Source organism: Oncorhynchus gorbuscha, linkage group LG08 (genome assembly GCF_021184085.1).
Source record: "Oncorhynchus gorbuscha isolate QuinsamMale2020 ecotype Even-year linkage group LG08, OgorEven_v1.0, whole genome shotgun sequence".
NCBI lineage: Eukaryota > Metazoa > Chordata > Actinopteri > Salmoniformes > Salmonidae > Oncorhynchus > Oncorhynchus gorbuscha.
This window is the reverse complement of record NC_060180.1, coordinates 67158677-67178022: the sequence shown is the minus strand read 5'-3', so window position 1 is coordinate 67178022 and position 19346 is coordinate 67158677. Positions and strand designations below refer to the sequence as shown.

At 43.1% G+C, this 19346-nt stretch overlaps 2 protein-coding genes and 1 pseudogene across 3 annotated transcripts in view; 2 read left to right on the top strand and 1 right to left on the bottom strand.

Moving 5' to 3' along the window:
- Positions 1-3988, top strand: part of LOC124042071 (UDP-N-acetylglucosamine transporter-like) — a 28507-nt gene extending 24519 nt beyond the window's left edge. For both annotated transcript variants that reach the window (XM_046360390.1, XM_046360391.1), the window contains exons 7-8: positions 1677-1810; positions 2073-3988. In XM_046360390.1, the coding sequence (XP_046216346.1) occupies positions 1677-1810; positions 2073-2178 (240 nt within the window). In that variant the 3' untranslated portion in view covers positions 2179-3988. The remainder of the gene's footprint in view (positions 1-1676; positions 1811-2072) is intronic.
- A 2206-nt stretch (positions 3989-6194) lies between these two features.
- LOC124041005 (protein FAM78B-like) lies at positions 6195-10447 on the bottom strand. The gene is made up of 3 exons (XM_046358154.1): positions 9068-10447; positions 8438-8717; positions 6195-7722 (listed from the first exon to the last, which is right to left on the bottom strand). The coding sequence occupies exons 1-3, from the start codon at positions 9400-9402 to the stop codon at positions 7480-7482; spliced, it is 858 nt and encodes a 285-aa protein (XP_046214110.1). The 5' UTR covers positions 9403-10447; the 3' UTR covers positions 6195-7479.
- Positions 10448-10499: 52 nt separating this feature from the next.
- LOC124042070 lies at positions 10500-17620 on the top strand (annotated as a pseudogene).
- Positions 17621-19346: the final 1726 nt, after the last annotated feature.

Sequence of the window (19346 nt, the reverse complement as noted above, 5' to 3'; positions counted from 1 at the left end):
GCAGTATTTACCCTAACATTGAGCTTATGAATAATGGTATAATATATGCTTTTAATTTAGTCTATAGGCTACATGTTGTCTTTATTGTTCTGTTGAGCAATTGTGCACCTGGCCTCTACGTTGCCATGGCTATTCCTCTTAAATCTTGTGGAGTCGCAGGAAAAGCCAGACTACAAACTATTGTTGAACAATTGTTTAGACTTATTTACTTTAGTTTACTAATATCCTATTGGAGGGGAGATGCATGCTTGCTCTTGCTTGCTGAATGTAAAATAGGCTACAACATTTACGGGCGGGAAGTTGGAAAGGAGAAGCCTATATTTTCCTATAGTTGGCCTAGGCCTAGATTAACACCGGGCTACATCATGACAAAATAGGCCTACACCATATGAGTGGCCTGCTAATGTACCTTTCTGAACCTCTAAACTGTCGAGTATAGACCCACACTGATCCAAATGGCTGTATAAGCAGCCTTAAACTGTCGGCTTATGCAGTTATTTTGGCCTGAAACAAAACAGGACATGTGAACTGTTATTCAAATTAGCCTACATCACTGCAGTGTACAGACTTTGGAAAATACTTGCGTATTCACTTAATAACAATAATTGATTCCTCATTGCACTGTGTTGTTGTAGCCCAGGTATAATACTTTTATTGTCTAAAAACATAGGCTAAGGACTAATCATTAGTGGAGCTTTGCATGCCCAGGGACCACAGAGCACAGCCTGTGGAAACTGACTACAGATCTGCCGTTTCATAATCTGGTAATATATTTTTCTAGCATGTTGATAGGTAAATATTTAGCCGATAGTCTTAATATTTACCTAGTGAATGCCTAATATCTAGCTAATATTTAGCTTCTTACTTTGGCTACAAGTCACTAGCCTGTTTTATCCAAGAGGTTCACATGCGCAACAGGCTATATAGGCTGCAAGCCTCTCCGAAATAGGCAATTCCTTGTGAAATTCCCAGGAACCACTTTAGGCTACAAAAGCTATTTTTCTACTAGGCCTAATAGTTTATTCGGGGGAAAGAAGCAGGTTTGCTCTTGCTAATTGCTGAATGTAAAACAGGCCTACAGCATAGAACATGCATGTCAGGGAAGGTTGAGGAGGGAAAGTGCATTGTGTGATCACTTTTGGCCGGTTATGATAACATTGTTGCACTGATGCATTGCAAATAGTTGCACAGGACATGTAGAGATGAGCACAGAGAAAAAGAAGACCCAAAATAATTAAATTACTTGCAAACTACTCCTAATGTTATTATCACAACATAACTAGCCTATTAGTAGGTCTTACTAATGTTATTATCACAACAGAACTAGCCTACTGGCAGGTCTAACTAACGTTATTATCACAGATGGAACTAGCCTACTGGTAGGTCTAACTCACGTTATTATCACAACAGAACTACTAGTAGGTCTAGTTAGCGAAATTGAATTAAATAAATATAAAATTACACTTACACTTGTATACTTGACTTGTATACTCTATAAATTGACTCCTTCAAATAATTTACTCTGGTAAGTTTGCCACCCTCACTCTGCAAAAATGAGGTGTACCCCCTTGTGTGTGAGGTGTATACTTTTGTTTCAGGCTACCAAGAAACACTGATTTAGCCCACTGCAGTACAGGGTTAAATCCATGTCATCTCTGTGTTGCTTGTGTTTCCAGGCTCTGGGTGGGTTGGTCATAGCAGCAGTCATTAAGTATGCAGACAACATCCTGAAGGGGTTTGCCACCTCACTCTCCATCATCCTGTCAACACTCATATCCTACTTCTGGTTGGTGGACTTCGACCCGACCAGGTACACATACGCACACACACCCACACTTTTATAAATCATCTGGCCAGGTCCATCTTGGATAAAAGGTTCATAATCTCAACAGATTTCCTGATAAAATACAGATGAGAATACGAAAAGAGAGCTGAATTAATATGAAAACGCCCTGAATATAAATGTTCTGTCTATAACTCTAACAACCTCTGATCAATCTCTCTCTCTCTGTCTCTCTTTCTCTGTCTCTCTTTCTCTGTCTCTCTTTCTCTGTCTCTCTCTCTCCCCCCAGTGTGTTCTTCCTAGGAGCAGTGCTGGTCCTTGCTGCCACCTTCCTGTATGGCTATGAGGCTGAGGCCACAGCAGAGTCTAGATTGGAGACCCACCACCAGCCATAGCACAGTTTAGATTGGAGACCCACCACCTGCCATAGCAGAGTTTAGATTGGAGAACCACCACCTGCCATAGCAGAGTCTAGATTGGAGACCCACCACCAGCCATAGCAGAGTCTAGATTGGAGACCCACCACCAGCCATAGCAGAGTCTAGATTGGAGACCCGCCACCTGCCATAGCAGAGTTTAGATTGGAGACCCGCCACCAGCCATAGCAGAGTTTAGATTGGAGACCCACCACCAGCCATAGCAGAGTTTAGATTGGAGACACACCACCTGCCATAGCAGAGTTTAGATTGGAGACCCACCACCTGCCATAGCAGAGTCTAGATTGGAGAACCACCACCAGCCATAGCAGAGTTTAGATTGGAGAACCACCACCTGCCATAGCAGAGTTTAGATTGGAGAACCACCACCTGCCATAGCAGAGTCTAGATTGGAGAACCACCACCAGCCATAGCAGAGTTTAGATTGGAGAACCACCACCTGCCATAGCAGAGTTTAGATTGGAGAACCACCACCTGCCATAGCAGAGTTTAGATTGGAGAACCACCACCAGCCATAGCAGAGTTTAGATTGGAGAACCACCACCAGCCATAGCAGAGTTTAGATTGGAGAACCACCACCAGCCATAGCAGAGTTTAGATTGGAGAACCACCACCAGCCATAGCAGAGTCTAGATTGGAGACCCACCACCAGACATAGCAGAGTTTAGAGTGGAGAACCACCACCCGCCATAGCAGAGTTTAGAGTGGAGAACCACCACCTGCCATAGCAGAGTTTAGAGTGGAGAACCACCACCTGCCATAGCAGAGTTTAGATTGGAGAACCACCACCTGCCATAGCAGAGTTTAGATTGGAGAACCACCACCTGCCATAGCAGATTTTAGATTGGAGAACCACCACCTGCCATAGCAGATTTTAGATTGGAGAACCACCACCTGCCATAGCAGAGTTTAGATTGGAGACCCGCCACCACAGCCCTTGAACCACAAAGAAGAGACACACAGGGAAATATGGCAAGATGGAGGGAGGAATAGGTTGCTGAGGAGGACGAGCAGTTAACACTCGCATGCATTTCACACACACACACACACACACACACACACACACACACACACACACACACACACACACACACACACACACACACACACACACACACACACACACACACACACACACACACACACACACACACACACACACACACACACACACACACACACACAGGCCCATTCATCGAGCTGAAGCTGTTATGATGCCTATGAAGGGTTATGCTCACCTTTGATCTCTCACCTCCTTTCATCTCAGGGGTGATCATGGAATCATGGGAAAACAGGGACGTTACAGGTATCAACCAAAATGTTTGGATGTTAGTTTGAGATAAATATTCAATTTGTATATATTTGATCATGTTTTTATGTATTTTGGGAATAAGGGAGTAGGGGAAAGGCAGTTTGTAGTATGAATGTATTTTATGGGTACTGATGGTCAATAAGACCAAGGGCATTCAAATGAATTGAATGCCTCACACGTTACAAAGCCCCTCCTCATTTGTCTTTGAGTGACACCTCCACCTAGTGGGAGTTTTGGGCCATAGCACATTTACTGCAGAGGGGAGGGGTTGAGACGAATGAGTAGAGATGCTGGATGTCTTTTTATTGGGGACAAGGAGGAAAAGGATTAAAGGAGGGAATGCTTTGAACTTTCTGCTCATTTCCGGACATTCAGATCCAGTTGCTGATGTTTGTGTGCAAAAATTGCCTTTCATGCAACAACAGAAATTAATAATTAAAGTGATCAAATGTGAAACATGGGTCTAAACAGATGTTTTGTATTGAAAAATCCAGTCGTATGTATGTATGTATGTATGTATGTATGTATGTATGTATGTATGTATGTATGTATGTATGTATGTATGTATGTATGTATGTATGTATGTATGTATGTATGTATGTATGTATGTATGTATGTATGTATGTATGTATGTATGTATGTATGTATGTATGTATGTATGTATGTATGTATGTATGTATGTATGTATGTATGTATGTATGTATGTATGTATGTATGTATGTATGTATGTATGTATGTGTGTTGTTTCCTCTAGGCATGAAATCACAAAGCAGGATTTATTGATGAGCCAAGAGGTAATAAATTGTGTGACGTTTCACAACAACTGGGTCTTTGGGCACCAAATGGAACAAAACAGGCTAAAGACAGGGTGAGACTGCCCAAATGTTTGTGTTGCAAAGCATCCTGCTACGTTGTGCCCTAATGAAGGCGACCCTGCTTCCTATGGTGTCAAGTTTAGACAAACCAAAACAGTCTCTATAAAAACAGATCACTGAATATGTTTGGTGCCTAGTCAGAGCTGCATAAACTGTGTTCATATATAATCTATTTTCATTTCTTTGTGTATCTAACATGGAAATTAGCGTCCATCTTACCCAAGAATGACAATAGTGAATGTGGCAAGAAAAAGATTCAGTTTAATCAATGAACAGCAGCCATTTTGGGGAAATGACGAAAGCCATCATTGTGAAAAATACCTCCACCCTGTGTTTCCTAATCATTTATCCACCTATAGTTCCAGTCAAAAGTTTGGACACACCTACTCATTCAAGGGTTTTTCTTTATTTTACTATTTTCTAGATTGTAGACTAACAGGGAAGACATCAACACAATGAAATAACACATATGGAATCATGTAGTAACCAAAAAAGTGTTAAACAAATCAAAATATATTTTATATTCTTCAAAGTAGCCACCATTTGTCTTGATGACAGCTTTGCACACTCTTGGCATTCTCTCAACCAGCTTCATGAGGTAGTCACCTGGAATGAATTTCAATTAACAGGTGTGCCTTGTTAAAAGTTAATTTGTGGAATTTCTTTCCTTCTTAATGCATTTGAGCCAATTGGTTTTGTTGTGACAAGGTAGGGGTGGTATACAGAAGATAGCCCTATTTGGCAAAATACCAAGTCCATATTATGGCAAGAACAACTCAAATAAGCAAAGAGAAATGACAGTCCATCATTACTTTAAGACACGAAGGTCAGTCAATACGGAAAATATCAAGAAATTTGAAAGTTTATTCAAATGCAGTCGCAAAAACCATCAGGCGCTATGATGAAACTGGCTCTCATGAGGACCGCCACACAAAAGAAAGGCCCAGAGTAACAGACACATATCAACATCAAATGTTCAGAGGAGACTGTGTAAATCAAGCCTTCGTGGTCGAATTGCTGCAAAGAAGCCACTACTAAAGGACACCAATAAGAAGAAGAGACTAGCTTGGGCCAAAAAACATGAGCAGTGGACATTAGACAGGTGAAAATCTGTCTTTTGGCCTGAATTGTCCAAATTGGAGATTTTTGGTTCCAACCTCCGTGTCTTTGTGAGACGCAGAGTAGGTGAACGGATGATCTCCGCATGTGTGGTTCCCACCATGAAGCATGGAGGAGGAGGTGTGATGGTGTGTGGGGGGGGGGGGGGGGTGCTTTGCTGGTGATACTCTCTGTGATTTATTTAGAATTCAAGGCATACTTAACCAGCATGGCTACCACAGAATTCTGCAGTGATACGCCATCCCATCTGGTTTGTGCTTAGTGGGACTATCATTTGTTTTTCAACAGGACAAGGACCCAACACACCAGGCTGTGTAAGGGCTATTTGGGCAATATGGAGAGTAACGGAGTGCTATATCAGATGACCTGGCTTCCACAATCACCCGAACTCAACCCAATTGAGATGGTTTGGGATGAGTTGGACCGCAGAGTGAAGGAAAAGCAACCAACAAGTGTTCAGCATATGCGGTAACTCCTTCAAGAGTGTTGGAAAAGCCATCCAGGTGAAGTTGGTTGAGAGAATGCCAAGAGTGTGCAAAGCTGTCATCAAGGCAAAGGTTGGCTACTTCAAAGAATCTCAAATATATTTGGATTTGTTTAACATTTTCTTGGTTACTACATGATTCCATGTGTTATTTCATAGTTTTGATGTCTTCACTATTATTCTGCAATGTAGAAAATAGTAAAAAATAAAGAAAAACCCTTGCATGATTAGGTGTGTCCAAACTTTTGACTGGTACTTTTTTATCTCACTCAACAGTCCCTCTGTGTTTGCATAGTCTTGGAGTGGAGAGAAATTCAGGGATTGTGACATGTGGAGAGGAGAGAGAATGATGGAGTGATGGGAGGGAGAGAAATAGATGGACAGACAGATGGGAAGGTGTGGACTGAACCTGGTGAGGAGCATAGATGGAGAATGAATCATGTGACATTGTGTAATATGATAGGGACACCTCTGAATAAACCCAATACCAGCCCAGACCACTGCCTTAATAGTGTACTGTGGGGCTATGGCCCAATCCCAAATAAACCCCTATCCCCTCACCCAAGACACTTTGAGTATATCGGAATGGATTGTAAAGATAAGCAATATGGGTAGTGGCAAGGGTTGGACTTAGACTTGGACATTCATGTTTGTACGTGTAGATACTCAACTGACACGAGAAAACCCACACCTTTAACCCGTCCATGTTCTATGTTTCTATTTGAATGGATAAACATAGCGTGTTTCAATAAGACTACAACCAGCCCATTTCTTTGTAGAACTTTATGCCAAGTCGGTGTTCTTAATACAATCTGATTGATGTGAGTTCATCTTAAACTAACAGAAGATTTATATAATATGATTTGACTCATAATTAAATCTAACGATGTGTTCTTAAAATGTTGTATGAGCGTTAAAGGCTGTTATATCAATAATTGGCACTGAGGAGATTTTCCAGCTTGCAGGATTTCATGGCCAATGTAAGAAGTTCCATTCAATATCCTTAATGTGATGAGCTTATATAAAATGGTATTCTTATTCCAGTCATAGACCGTTTTCTTTCTCATGCAATAAGATCTACAGTAGGATGCAGTTCTGTGTCCAGTCCACCTCAATGAAACTTCAATAGCTCTGTCCCTTTATGTCCAATGGATACAACTCTAATTCAGGACTGTGGCCGTCCAAAAACAGTCCAACTTAATCAAACGCTGATGCAGTTTTGAGCCTGCACCTAAAACCAGTCTAGCTCTGTAAATTTCCGCTGTGCCAATTCCAATGCAGTCCAGTCCAGAGAAAATACCTATACTGTTTCACAATTTCTTATCATCCATTGAACCCTGACAGTAGTAGGTATGAGTGAAGAGCTAACATCTTGGCAGGATAAGTCATAATTTCCCTGCTTTGCGATGGTCCACACTTCCTCACTACCGTGAACCAATCACATCTCTTTTTTCTCAGTCTTTTCGACCTTATTTGGGCGGTATGACCACTAGGGGCGCCCCTCTGCGGGGCCTCCACATCAGCACTTGGGCGTCGTTGGCATTGGGTCGTCCCAGGGCGTTGGAGAGGATTGGCTCCTGATAGTTGAGGATGTGGGGCTGCTCCTGGTGAGGACGGCCCACTAGGGAGGCCCGGGAGCCAAGGGGCATGTCAGGGTCCACGGCGATGTCCACCCGCATCCGCCACCGCACCGTCTGCAGCACAATGCGCTCCTGGGAAGGGAAAAAATGATATTCGTAAAAGTTAACTTGCATCACAAGAGGTTGGTGGCGCCTTAATTGGGGAGGACGGGCTCGTGGTAATGACTGGAGCGGAATCAGTGGAATGGTATCAAATACATCAAACACATGATTTCCAAGTGTTTGATGCCATTCCATTTGCTCTGTTCAGGCCATTATTATGAGCGGTTCTCCAATCAGCAGGATCCACTGAGTCTTGTATAGCAACTGTCATGTAATACGCTGCAGCCCAAAGAGCTTTACAGTTAGCACACAGAGAAGTGTTTTGCAATATGTAGCCTACATTGATTACCCCCGGACCAAGGCTGCACTGGGCTAGGACAGCCCTGGGGGTACTCCAGGAACACCATAAAAAACACTAATTTAAAGGCTGAGTTCAGTCCAAAATGTGTTTGTCAGATGGTTTCAGACCTCAAAGGTGGTCATATGTTGGGATAAGTCCACATTGCACACCATTTTTTGGGTTGATCAAACTAATTAGATGGTGCTAATCATTCCCATGCATTTGGGATTGAGGAACGTATTGTTGGATCCATAGAACTGATTGTGTGGGATGTGGATTTATCTCGAGATTAGACCACTTTAGAGGTTGGAAAAAGTGAACTATACCTTTTAAGATAATGAAACAAAAACTAAACAGAGCAGTTCATAAAGTCCAAGGAAGTCCATGTTCTGAAGCCTACAGTACCTTGGTGACAGAGTTGATGGCAACCAGCCAGGTGATGAAGCTCTGGTCTCGGGTGATGTGTGACAGCATGGCTGTGTTGCTGTTGCTGATGGGCACGGCCCAGGTCACACTGGGGTAGAAGTTGTCGTTCATGCTGACCGTGAGGCGCGACGGCTTGGACGTGGGGCCCGTGAGGGTGACAGTCTCGGTGGTATTGCCGTACCAGGGGTAGCTGACCCCATCCGAGTCGCTGATGGCCTTGACCCGGCCCTCGCGGAGCTCCGGTAACTCCCAGCTGGACCTTTGGTAGTGGACGAAGAGTTTATATTATTATATCATATCTGGCTTACAAAACAGTATAACAGTTTATGATAATGATACATTACAATAGCCTCGCTTAATGGACTATGTTAATAGTAGCCTAGGAAATGTACAGCTGCTAGAATTTCACTCACACCAACGGATGCATATAGACAGAACAGCTCACATTATGTGACCGACTGGGTACCAAACCTGGATCGTCTGGCCAAGTGACTCAAGACATTAGCCCACTGAACTAAAGTCTATTGTGTGTGTGTGAGAGAGAAAGTGAGAAAGAGTCAGAGTCAGTCAGATTGAATGATTACTGATTGGTGACAGCTCAGAACTTACATGCCAATGTCCCCATAAGTATTGTAGAACTCCATTTGAGTACAAGCCTGGATCCAACCCACTACCCAGGTTTCATTGCGGGGCACCGGAGGCATTACGATCCCGGCTGAGGCCCGGAAATATGGTGTCTTATACCGCAGCACTATAGGCGAGTTCTCCTCTATCACCGTTGGGCACTGGTCAATGGAGGCCGATACCTCGTAGACTACAATGTTCTCCCTTCTAATGCGCGGCTTGCAGGCGATGCTCTGGATACAGCCCATGGTGCTGGCAAGTAGCAGAGTAAGCAGAACAAGAGACCGAGGGAGGAGATGATACCTGACCAGTATGTACATCAGTCCCTCTCGGATTCCAGCGAGCTTGTAAATCAAGATTAATATTTCAATTGCCCATCACTGATGCAGTCAAACGGCTTAAGAAAACGAAATAGGTTAATCATTTTGAATATAAACACAGAACCAACATTCGAAATCAAATCAATACTGCAGCTGTTTTCAAGCATTTTTTCGCGCCGGGAAAATGGAACGTAAAGGACAAGGTAGGAGCAGAACGAAGAGTGGGGGGAAGGTACACTGAACAGCTCCCCCACCACCTTCCCCCGATATGACTGTTGAGTGCCGCACTGCCCTTGGTGCTTATCCCTAGAAACTGCAATTCGGCATTCTTCGGGCTGCTGCTTCCTCGCTTCGAGTCCGTCGCCCCCTTCCTTTTCGAGTCCACGCGTCCGGCTGCAGGTCGGTGCCCTTTGATCCTGCTCTTTCGGCTCGGCGTTGTCATGTCAGTGGCGACGGGACAGCTGGTGAGTCAATGGGGGTGTTGGGGTGCCTTTGTTTGGATGGCTTGCATAGCCCTGCTTTTGGTACGGCGCCCTGAAAGAATATTGTCTTGTTCGGCACAACAAGAAGACTTTGGCTCATATCTTTCCTAAACCCGATGATAGTAGGCTAGTTATAGCCTAACAGTCTATATGAAACAACGAAACAGCGCGTGGCATGCTACGGTGCCCTGTCGAGCCAACAACGCTAGGCTATTTCAATGTTTTCTTCTTGCCATTCTTGAGATCAAGGATGAGGGAAGCTCGCATCATGAATGGTGCATTATGAATGGTCAGAAAAAGCAGCCAGAGCTGCACAAACGTGCCCGGGACTTCCTGTGATACCCAGCCGCTCATTTATCCCTTAAATGTTTTGGTGACACGAATCATCCATGTCTTTCTCCGTCGACCGATTAACCATTATCCGTCCAACTCCCTCGCTTGGTAGAGCATCATTTCTTCGAGGACGGTCGCTGTTCAGTTAGGCTAGGTGCTGATGCTGGGAGGATAGACAGCGACAACCAGTGAGGAAGAGGCGTACACCAGACCCCTGCGTTGAAAAAACAAGTATACATAGACGTGGTTAACACCCCATGGACACTCCTGTGCTGCCATTGGTTGGCAACGTCAACAGTTGGAAGTGGTGTTGTCTTCTGCAGACTTCCCACTGACGTTCATAAACAGGTCATTCAACCTGTTCTGCCGACTATTGATCGGCTATTGTTTTCGGTTTATGACTTTCCGTTTATTGAGTAGCTTATCTGCGAAGGTGCCGAGCGTTGTGTACAGGGGCTGCGACCGTCGCTTTGAGCGACATGAAGAAGGCGCAGGTTGTGTTCGTGTTCTGCGGACCTGGCTCCGGCAAAAGGAACCCAGTGCGTCAGAATCGTCGAGGTATGAGACGGACCATGATCATTTGACAGGGCATTGAGTTGTGTTAGGAAATAAACCACTAATACATTTTAGGGGGTTGTGGAAATTTCTGTCCAGTGGACAATAGCTGAATGTATCGACTTCCAGTTCTTGTCCTCTAAATGTACCCTACTCATTATGCTAGCTAGTTAGCATAGCCACGTATAGAAGAAGGAGTAGTTTACCAGTATAACTATGCCAGGACCACACTACCTAACTAGCTATGTGAGCAATGAATAATCATATATATTTTTTTCCATCATTACACTTTCGACTAGCTAACTAGCTATGGATAAAAGTTATTCCTGAATACATGAAAGAGGGGTATAGTAGCTACTTTGAATCGGTTTCCCAGGTACTAGAACTTCGATTAACAACCAGAAATAATCACAATCTATTGTTTGGGATTTTTGTGTCAATTAGAACATGTTAATTTCTAGCTTATCTTTCTTAAAAAATAATAAGTCATTTAGCTGGCTAACTGTTTGATTCTGTTTTGTAGTTTACCCCTCAAGAATTCAAAGTGGGCTATAGTTAGTTCACCAACGAGAGACAGAGGCTAGCTAGCTTGTTATGTAAAACAGCAATGACTTCTATTCTAATCAGTAGCTAGTGTTTTCATGTCTTACATTGAACACTCGGTGCCTCTGTTGAGAAAAGGATGTTATGTGTTTACGGTGGTCTGCTTCTAACTACATACAGAGTAGCCCTATGCACCGCTATTGGCGTCATGCGGATGTGTAGTGTACATCTTATCATGTTCAGCTGCCGTGGAATTTACTTTATGTTACGGTCTTTTAAAAAATCACCTGCTCTACCCCTCCAACCAACTGGGCCCTTGAACAGGGAGGCATGAGAAATCAAGGCAGATGTCTGTCTGTCTGTCTGTCTGTCTGTCTGTCTGTCTGTCTGTCTGTCTGTCTGTCTGTCTGTCTGTCTGTCTGTCTGTCTGTCTGTCTGTCTGTCTGTCTGTCTGTCTGTCTGTCTGTCTGTCTGTCTGTCTGTCTGTCTGTCTGTCTGTCTGTCTGTCTGTCTGTCTGTCTGTCTGTCTGTCTGTCTGTCTGTCTGTCTGTCTGTCTGTCTGTCTGTCTGTCTGTCTGTCTGTCTGTCTGTCTGTCTGTCTGTCTGTCTGTCTGTCTGTCTGTCTGTCTGTCTGTCTGTCTGTCTGTCTGTCTGTCTGTCTGTCTGTCTGTCTGTCTGTCTGTCTGTCTGTCTGTCTGTCTGTCTGTCTGTCTGTCTGTCTGTCTGTCTGTCTGTCTGTCTGTCTGTCTGTCTGTCTGTCTGTCTGTCTGTCTGTCTGTCTGGTCTGTCTGTCTGTCTGTCTGTCTGTCTTTCTGTCTGTCTGTCTGTCTGTCTGTCTGTCTGTCTGTCTGTAATTTGTCTGTCTGTCTGTCTGTCTGTCTGTCTGTCTGTCTGTCTGTCTGTCTGTCTGTCTGTCTGTCTGTCTGTCTGTCTGTCTGTCTGTCTGTCTGTCTGTCTGTCTGTCTGTCTGTCTGTCTGTCTGTCTGTCTGTCTGTCTGTCTGTCTGTCTGTCTGTCTGTCTGTCTGTCTGTCTGTCTGTCTGTCTGTCTGTCTGTCTGTCTGTCTGTCTGTCTGTCTGTCTGTCTGTCTGTCTGTCTGTCTGTCTGTCTGTCTGTCTGTCTGTCTGTCTGTCTGTCTGTCTGTCTGTCTGTCTGTCTGTCTGTCTGTCTGTCTGTCTGTCTGTCTGTCTGTCTGTCTGTCTGTCTGTCTGTCTGTCTGTCTGTCTGTCTGTCTGTCTGTCTGTCTGTCTGTCTGTCTGTCTGTCTGTCTGGGTGGGTGGTGTTTTGCATCAATAGATAAACTCAAGCAAATATTTAGTGTCTACTACTGATATTCAGCAGGCCTCATTTGACTTTCTTCTGTGACAAGTTGTTTCATGCATTTGCCAACTACTTTGATAGTTTGACATATCAGGGATTGGCATTAAGGGTTGTCCTATTGCCCCGGGCAAGTGACCTGGGCAGTTGTGCAGGTTGAGCCTTCTCTGTGGTTGTACCATTGAGCTGGCAATGAATTTCTCTCTCCTGATAACAGCCAAAATGCAAATAAACCCATTAGTCTGATCCTTCTGGTTCCTCCCCTGTGTAGGTGAAAATAGCTTATTACATTTTTGGGGCATGTGATCATAATCTTTGGGCAACCTAAAAATAGTCCTGACGTGTCTTTAAGCTCTTAATGTGCTCTTAAAGCTCCCTGCCCTATATTCATAATTTAGGGCTGTGGCCAAATGAGTTTGAGCAAGCATCCTGTCCCAGCATGAAATAACACGAACCCGCGTGTAGTGTCCATTCATTCAGCACAATAATAGTGAAAGGGCACTAGTGATGCTGTCTCGTCTCTCCCTAAACCCCTCCCCTGCTTTCAGAGTCAATGGAGCACAGCGACTCACTGTTGAACAATAACCATCTAGGCATATGCCATGTGACTCCTTTATATTTATTCTCTGCTTAGGACATTGTTACTATTGCACTCCTTTTAAAGGATCTACATTACTCCCGGACAATTTCATTCTCATAACCCAATTGATTCCTTAATTAACAAATTAGGCTAGCTAAATTATTAGGAAAGACTTTATGGGGAGATTTAAGGTTACAAAAGTTCCTATTTAGATTAGAATGATCAACAGAATTAGAATATTATTTGTTATTTCTGTAATACACATGATTTCGAGTGTTTGTGACACTGAAGGTGTGTGTTGATGGTCACCAGACGTGATGCTGAATGTTATGGTTTATTCTCATATCTGTTGATAGTGGTTGACGCCAAACGGAATGTATAAGGACAGAGAACACACTGATTATTCCCTGTTGTATTTTGTTGATGACATTCTGCAAACACTGTGATTATGTAGCAGCTGACAGCACTGCCTTTAGTTTTGACTTCCTACAAGCCTCTGGGGCTGGTGTTTACAGAACATTTGGTTAACATTTGATGCTGTCTGATTAGCATATACAGTGCCTTGCGAAAGTATTCGGCCCCCTTGAACTTTGCGACCTTTTGCCACATTTCAGGCTTCAAACATAAAGATATAAAACTGTATTTTTTTGTGAAGAATCAACAACAAGTAGGACACAATCCTGAAGTGGAACGACATTTATTGGATATTTCAAACATTTTTAACAAATCAAAAACTGAAAAATTGAGCGTGCAAAATTATTCAGCCCCTTTACTTTCAGTGCAGCAAACTCTCTCCAGAAGTTCAGTGAGGATCTCTGAATGATCCAATGTTGACCTAAATGACTAATGATGATAAATACAATCCACCTGTGTGTAATCAAGTCTCCGTACAAATGCACCTGCACTGTGCACCAAACGTTCTGTAAACAACAGCCTCCTGGAGACAGGCCCTTACATCCTAATCAGGATGTAAGGGCCTGTCTCCAGGAGGCTGTTGTTTACAGAACGTTTGGTGCTGTCTGATTAGGATGTAAGGGCCTGTCTCCAGGAGGCTGTTGTTTACAGAACGTTTGGTGCTGTCTGATTAGGATGTAAGGGCCTGTCTCCAGGAGGCTGTTGTTTACAGAACTTTTGGTGCTGTCTGATTAGGATGTAAGGGCCTGTCTCCAGGAGGCTGTTGTTTACAGAACTTTTGGTGCTGTCTGATTAGGATGTAAGGGCCTGTCTCCAGGAGGCTGTTGTTTACAGAACGTTTGGTGCTGTCTGATTAGGATGTAAGGGCCTGTCTCCAGGAGGCTGTTGTTTACAGAACGTTTGGTGCTGTCTGATTAGGATGTAAGGGCCTGTCTCCAGGAGGCTGTTGTTTACAGAACGTTTGGTGCTGTCTGATTAGGATGTAAGGGCCTGTCTCCAGGAGGCTGTTGTTTACAAAATGTTTGGTGCTGTCTGATTAGGATGTAAGGGCCTGTCTCCAGGAGGCTGTTGTTTACAGAACGTTTGGTGCTGTCTGATTAGGATGTAAGGGCCTGTCTCCAGGAGGCTGTTGTTTACAGAACGTTTGGTGCTGTCTGATTAGGATGTAAGGGCCTGTCTCCAGGAGGCTGTTGTTTACAGAACGTTTGGTGCTGTCTGATTAGGATGTAAGGGCCTGTCTCCAGGAGGCTGTTGTTTACAGAACGTTTGGTGCTGTCTGATTAGGATGTAAGGACCTGCTCAGAAGAGGCCTTTTAGACATTTTCTCTGCTTCTTCGTTGGTTGAACAGTGTCCCCCTGTTGCAACTTGTACTAAACCGGATAGATTTTTGATTGACTTTACCAACAAGTGCTCTCCTTTGAGTTCACCTGGACATTCCTATTACAATACAAGTACACACATGTTTTTGTCCCATTGTTCTCCACAAGCGGTTGAATCAGTAAATATTATTATTAGAGGAGTGCACTCTGTTGTTAAGGCTGGCATTAACCCTTTGTGTTTTTCCTAGAGCTACGGTGACACTCATCTGTTTGCCGGAGACCTGCTGAGGTCTGAACGGAGCCGAGAGGGCTCAGAGTTCGGACAGCTCATCGATAACCACATTAAGGATGGCAAGATAGTCCCCTTCGAGATCACCATTAAATTACTCAAGAAGGTATGCACCAACTCCAGGTACCTATGACTACAGGGTTTGTGTTAACTGTTGACGTTCAGTAAGCTGGCAGTTAGCATTACTATTAGCTTAGATAATATGGAGTAGCACTATATACAGGCATTTTGGTCTGAGTACTGAAATAGTCTCTGTCATTGCTCCATAGGCTGAATTAATCCTTGCGTCACCCTTAAAGGGATAGTTCACCCAGTGAGGTCTACAGGTGGTGTGTAATAAATACTTTTTAGACATAAAAATGTCTGACTTCGATTTTGGAGAAGAATATCCCTTTAATTTTCAATTTACTTTGTCCTCAGGCCATGGAGGAGACGAGAAGAAGATCCACGTCCTCATCGACGACTTCCCCCGAAACGAAGAAAACCTCCATGGGTGGACCACCATCAAGGATGGGGAGGCTGACGTCAAATTTGTGCTTTTCTTCGACTGTTACAATGAGGTAATAATACGGCTTTGGGGGCAAGGATCTCCAAGAGGAAGGGGGGAGGGGGCGAACAAGGAGGGGCAACATATCAGATATGACACATTTGGAGTACGACTTTTATTTCTGAAAGTTGCCTCCGAAAGTGAATGTCTTTACTGCTTGGCTGACAGTGTAAATCTTTATCCTGAGAGCTCTGTTTTTGTTTGTCTACAGGTCTGTATCGACAGATGTGTAGAAAGAGGGAAAGAGCAGCGGGCGCACCGATGACAACAGAGCGAGCCTGGAGAAAAGGTAGCGTCCAAACGCTAAAGCTTTCCATGATCACTGACCTTTGACCTTTCTAACATGAACTGGACCTCTCAAAAGGAGACACGGCTCTTGCTCTTTAAATGGGGATAGGGCTGTCTACTGCCCCCGCTGGAGTAATTGCGTGCCCATAGTAAACATAATTTTTTTGGAACCCTAGTCCCCTTCCGGTTAAAAAAAGTGTTCTTATAAAGCGTCATATGTTGAAATAGCTCTGCCATTTTCCGGTTTCTAAAATTCTAATTTCAGTTAATGCGACACAACAAGCAATGTATAGTGTAGAGAATCATCATGCTATCTAAATCTCTGGGAAATATAGTTTCAGTCACCAAAAATATCATATTGTCAGCAGTTTTAAGGTGATGTACAAAACCTAAAGTAATATCAAGCAAAAACTAAACGAGGCGAAAGCATAGAAATATTTCATATAGAACAGATCTATAACTCACATTTCTATCGGCAATCAGTCAAGTTGTACACAACTACATAATGCACCTTTAATAATAGTGAAAAAACATTGACAGGCGTTGCTTTTGAGATTGCGATTTTCAGTTCCACCTTGACTCACCCTTAAAAGTAATACACCCAGGAGCATGTTTTAGCTTGGCTGTATGTGCTTGGGTCTCCTCTAAGTCCTGGGCGCTTGTCAGCCCTGTTTCTGAGCCTTCGTTTCCTCCCCTGAAGGATCCAGACCTACCTGCAGTCAACACGGCCCGTCATCTCACTGTATGAGAAACAGGGCAAGTTGCGCACTGTGGATGCCTCGTACAGTGTGGACAAGGTAAGCAACAGGAGTATTGTCACGATCGTTTAGAGATGGATTGGACCAAGGTGCAGCGTGGTAGGCGTACATTTTTACTTTTATTTAAAATTACACAGAAACAAACAACAAAACGTAAAGCTACATGCAGTGCAGAAAGCAACTACACACAAACAAGATCCCACAACTAAAGGTGGAAAAAAAAAGGCTGCCTAAATACGATCCCCAATCAGAGACCACGATAAACAGCTGCCTCTGATTGGGAACCATACTAGGCCAACAAAGAAATAGAAACATATTTGCCCACCCAAGTCACACCCTGACCTAACCAAATAGAGAATAAACAAGGCTCTCTAAGGTCAGGGCGTGACAAGTATACAGCACTGCGCCATTGCAGTCCCACATGATGTGCATTTGGAACACACTCCGTAGTACACACTCATTCACTATGATCTTATAATTCAGTAAGAATCCCCTCAATCTGAGATGTTTCTTTCCCTATTGGTTGTCTCTCTGTTCCCTTGCACCCTCCGGAGGGCAACCACACACTTGTCCCCAGGCGATTGCACATGTACAAAAACACAAACATGAATTTGGTTTTCTCTAATGCATCTCTTTCCCTCCTTCTCTGTTTCAGGTGTTTGCCAATGTCAAAACCATCCTGGACAAGGAGATTTGAAATTCCGCACACTGCCAACAACTACCATTCACAGCTACTTTTAGCTACAGCAACAATATACTTAGTTTATTTCATTTCACTACATTTTTTTTTTGGGGGCTATTTTTTTGTGTGTGTGTGTGTGTGTGTGTGTGTGTGTGTGTGTGTGTGTGTGTGTGTGTGTTTTTTTTTGTGTGTGGGGCTGTGTTTTGTGTGTGTGTGTGTGTGTGTGTGTGTGTGTGTTAGAGTGAATGAGATGCTCTGCTGAAAAACCTTACATGAACCTTCTGAGGGGGTTCACTATGATAGTAGTACACCGACTGACAGGTCTGTCATTTTAGTCGAGTGCCTTTGTATAGGGACAAGACTATTAGAATTTCTCTGCTCTGCAAGGTGCTTGTTTTTGTTGTCAAGCAGAGGGATATACAGTACAGTATGTTTACAAAATTACATTTTCTGTGATAAAATCTCTGTACATCATTGTCAGCGGAAACCTAGACAAGCACATGGTTTTTTCACAGACCAACCACTTCTCTGGACTAGATGGAGAAGGATCATGAAGAAAAGGACCGACTGAGGGGGAAAGAGAGAGCCTCTCTGCTAATCAATTTAGATAAACACTGTTGTCTTATGGGCTTCCCCTGAATACTAATAAAACATAGAAAACACCTGTCTCATGTTGAAAGAAATATGAACTAAGGTCATCGAGAAACAAGCAACCTTGATTGCAGTAGTACAAATTTGTGGATTAAACTGGCATGACAATGATATTGGTTACAGCACATACGGTGTTGGACCAGTTTGAAATTTAAACTGGGCTTAGTCCTAAATTTAAACCCTGTTTATCTGTGAGTGTGCATCACTGCACATTAAATATTATTTGGAGTTCTGCACATTAAATATTATTTGGTGTACTGCACATTAAATATTATTTGGTGTTCTGCACATTAAATATTATTTGGTGTTCTGCACATTAAATATTATTTGGTGTTCTGCACATTAAAGATTATTTGGTGTTCTGCACATTAAATATTATTTGGTGTTCTGCACATTAAATAAATATTATTTGGTGTTCTGCACATTAAATAAATATTATTTGGTGTTCTGCACATTAAATATTATTTGGTGTTCTGCACATTAAATATTATTTGGTGTTCTGCACATTAAATATTATTTGGTGTTCTGCACATTAAATATTATTTGGTGTTCTGCACATTAAATATTATTTGGTGTTCTGCACATTATTTTGTGTTCTGATTACACAACAAAGGAAAAAAGTACCAGTTTTGTTGAATCTGAGTATGTTACCATGTAAAGTGGGAGAAAAAGTTAATGACAGACAAACCAAATATACCTCCCTCTCGTGTCTGTCTGTTTGTACTTCATTTTTCTTTGACAGGTGAGTACTTATTGACGGACCCACTCCAACTGATAATTCCACACTCACAGACAGAAGATCACACTATCTCAAGGCTATATCAGTGTCTCAACTGTTTGCTGGCGGTCCCTGAGACTCTAATTTGGTCAGTTCTCTTTAATGTAAGTGGTTCCTGAGGAGAAAAGACCATAGCTTGCTGATCCCTGACACAAAAGAGACCATAGCTTTTAAGTCCCTGGTACAAAAAAGATTTGACAAAGTCTTCCTGGAACAATATAATTCTTCCTCACTGAGATTTTGATATCTGTAACTATATTTACGACCTATTTATTTTGTTTCTGCCACAAGCCATAAACTGTTATTGTGCTGTCAGTGAAAAACTTTGCCATACAGACCAAACTCATGCACCCGCATGCCCGACTAGCATCACCACCCTGGATGGTTCCGACCTTGAATATGTGGACA

Excerpts from the sequence above, each read along its gene's own strand:
- LOC124041005 (XM_046358154.1), bottom strand. The coding sequence starts at position 9,402 with ATGTACATACTGGTCAGGTATCATCTCCTCCCTCGGTCTCTTGTTCTG. Across the intron at positions 8,718-9,067 it reads ACTTATGGGGACATTGGCAT|GTCCAGCTGGGAGTTACCGG; the intron begins GTAAGTTCTGAG and ends CCACTACCAAAG. Across the intron at positions 7,723-8,437 it reads CCATCAACTCTGTCACCAAG|GAGCGCATTGTGCTGCAGAC; the intron begins GTACTGTAGGCT and ends TTCCCTTCCCAG.